The sequence below is a fragment of the Lolium perenne genome, chromosome 7 (assembly GCF_019359855.2).
Source record: "Lolium perenne isolate Kyuss_39 chromosome 7, Kyuss_2.0, whole genome shotgun sequence".
In the NCBI taxonomy this organism is placed as follows: Eukaryota; Viridiplantae; Streptophyta; class Magnoliopsida; order Poales; family Poaceae; genus Lolium; species Lolium perenne.
This window is the reverse complement of record NC_067250.2, coordinates 193,902,732-193,904,952: the sequence shown is the minus strand read 5'-3', so window position 1 is coordinate 193,904,952 and position 2,221 is coordinate 193,902,732. Positions and strand designations below refer to the sequence as shown.

Genomic DNA, 2,221 nt, shown 5'->3' with positions numbered 1-2,221 from the left:
ATAATATGGAAAATCCTAGAGCAATGGTAAGTGAACCATGTAAACATTTGTGCTAACATGAGTGGTTTGCATTGTACTAGGTTCACTGACTCCTGCCTTAAGATTACTATGACCACTTCTATGAAATAAAGCTAGCTATTACTTATGTAACATTGGGTCAGTGATTAAAATCTCAACAAGATGATCTGTATCTAGTATTTTGTCTGACTATTGTATGAGGCCTTTGTATGAATGTTCATAGTTTTGCCCATCTTATAAGCTAGTGATTAAATGTGACCACTAATTGCCGGATGACCTTTTTGACCTTGAGCAATGTAGAGTTACTGAAGCATGTGCATTGCTTTTGGTAAAAAAAGGATCATTCGTGCGGCCAGGTCAGGGATATGAGGCTTCAACTTTGGTTGCAACTTGCAATTATGTGTTTTAACACAAGATGTACCTTCAGTATATCTCAATTGGATCATTTTTGTCGTAGTGCTCGATGGCTTCCGCATGTGACAAGAACCTAGGAGAAGGGTGTTCCAACATAGGTGCCGAAAGCAGCACCCGCAAGAGGCCGAGGGGAAGGCCTGTGAAGGTGGGGCACTTTCATGACGATGTTTGTCCAAGCCATTTCGCCAAGGTTGTCATGTCACATGGCCTGGAATTGTTGCCAAAGCCCGAAGGCTTTAGGCGGTACATTGGCCAAGTCCCCAAGACCATTATGCTGAAGACCAACGCCAGCTGCTCATGGATGGTCAAGGTGAGAGAAGTCGACGGAAAGATTTCCATGGATCAAGGCTGGGCGGGTTTCGCAATCGCTCAAAAAATCAAGATCGGGTACTTCATGACCTTCAAGGTGCTCAGGGACGATGCCTACAAGGTTGCCATCTTTGACTACTCCATGATTGAGATCGTTAAAAAGTGCCCACAACATGATCCTTCCCCTTGCCATGATGCAAGAGTGAAAGCTGGTACTGGTAATCTCTGTTGATGTCTATTTGTTGTTCTGAACTTGTTATTACCGTCATGTCTAGAACGTGGTTGTAAACCTCGTGTCCTAAACATCGTCTATGACCCATCGTGTCTTGAAGAGTGGTGCAGTACTAATGTTATGTTATGTGGTAATCTCGATGTAGTTCATACTGTGTTGCTGCTATGAGTTGGTATCCTCACCACTCGGGGAAGTGGTTACCGTACTCCCTCGTTCTGCACATAAGCAAACATCGTTCTTAGTTTTTTCCTGGCCTAAAACATCTGACCAAACGATGTGCTTCTTATTCTTCCACGGTGCCAAAAAAAAACTTGTTGTCATTCAAACTAGGTGCAAAAACAAGCCCAAGCCGTGTTTCCACTCATACAACTCTTGACGGGCTAAGTGACACTGTAGGAGAAAAACACATGCAAGGAACCAAACTCACCCTTATAGTATAAGGCAAATGACCGAAAAAATATCGGTTGACGAAATGGAGTGTTGTTTGCCGTCCAAAAGATCAGGGTGGACTTGGTGTTCATGATCTTGAAGTTAAAAATAGGACCTTGCTAGGTAAATGTTTGCCCAGATTGTTAACTGAGGATGGAGTTTGGCAGCAATTACTGCAGAAAGTATGTGGGTTCAAAAGCAATATCTCATGTTCTTTGGAAACCAGGAGATTCACACTTTTGGGTTGGCATTATGGCAACTAAGAAGCATGTTTTCCCATTTTGTTCTTTCTCCATCAGGAATGGGTCGGAGATACGGTTGTGGGAGGATAGATGGTTGGGTATAACCACTATTCACGAACAATATCTAGCCTTGTATAATATTGTTCGATATAAGGGAGATACCTTGTAGAAGGTGATGGAAACTTCTCCGCCCTCTATGTCGTTCAGGAGTGATCTTATTGGTCTCCGACTTGCTGCTTCGAATGAATTGCTACAGAGGTTAGCTTCAATTTAGTTGGTTCACGGGGTCGATGAATTACGTTGAAGCCTTACCAAAAATGGTGTATTCTCGGTCAACTCCATGTACAAAGCATTAATTATACCCAGGCAACCGATTGTTAATAATAAATCCATCTGGAAGATGAAGATACCTCTGAAATAAAAGTCTTTGCATGGTATCATCGTCGGGGTGTGATTCTAACTAAAGATAACCTTGCAAAACGTAACTGGCAGGGCTATACGAAATATGTTTTCTGTCACGAATAAGAGATAATAAAACACATTTTCTTTAACTGTCGGGTTGCTAGGTCTACGTGGT

At 42.3% G+C, this 2,221-nt stretch overlaps 1 protein-coding gene across 1 annotated transcript; it reads left to right on the top strand.

The window, feature by feature from the left end:
• Nucleotides 1–481: 481 nt before the first annotated feature.
• On the top strand, nt 482–973 carry LOC127315677 (putative B3 domain-containing protein Os03g0621600). Its single transcript, XM_051346146.1, has one exon. The coding sequence runs from the start codon at nt 482–484 to the stop codon at nt 971–973; it is 492 nt and encodes a 163-aa protein (XP_051202106.1).
• The last annotated feature ends 1,248 nt before the right edge of the window (nt 974–2,221 follow it).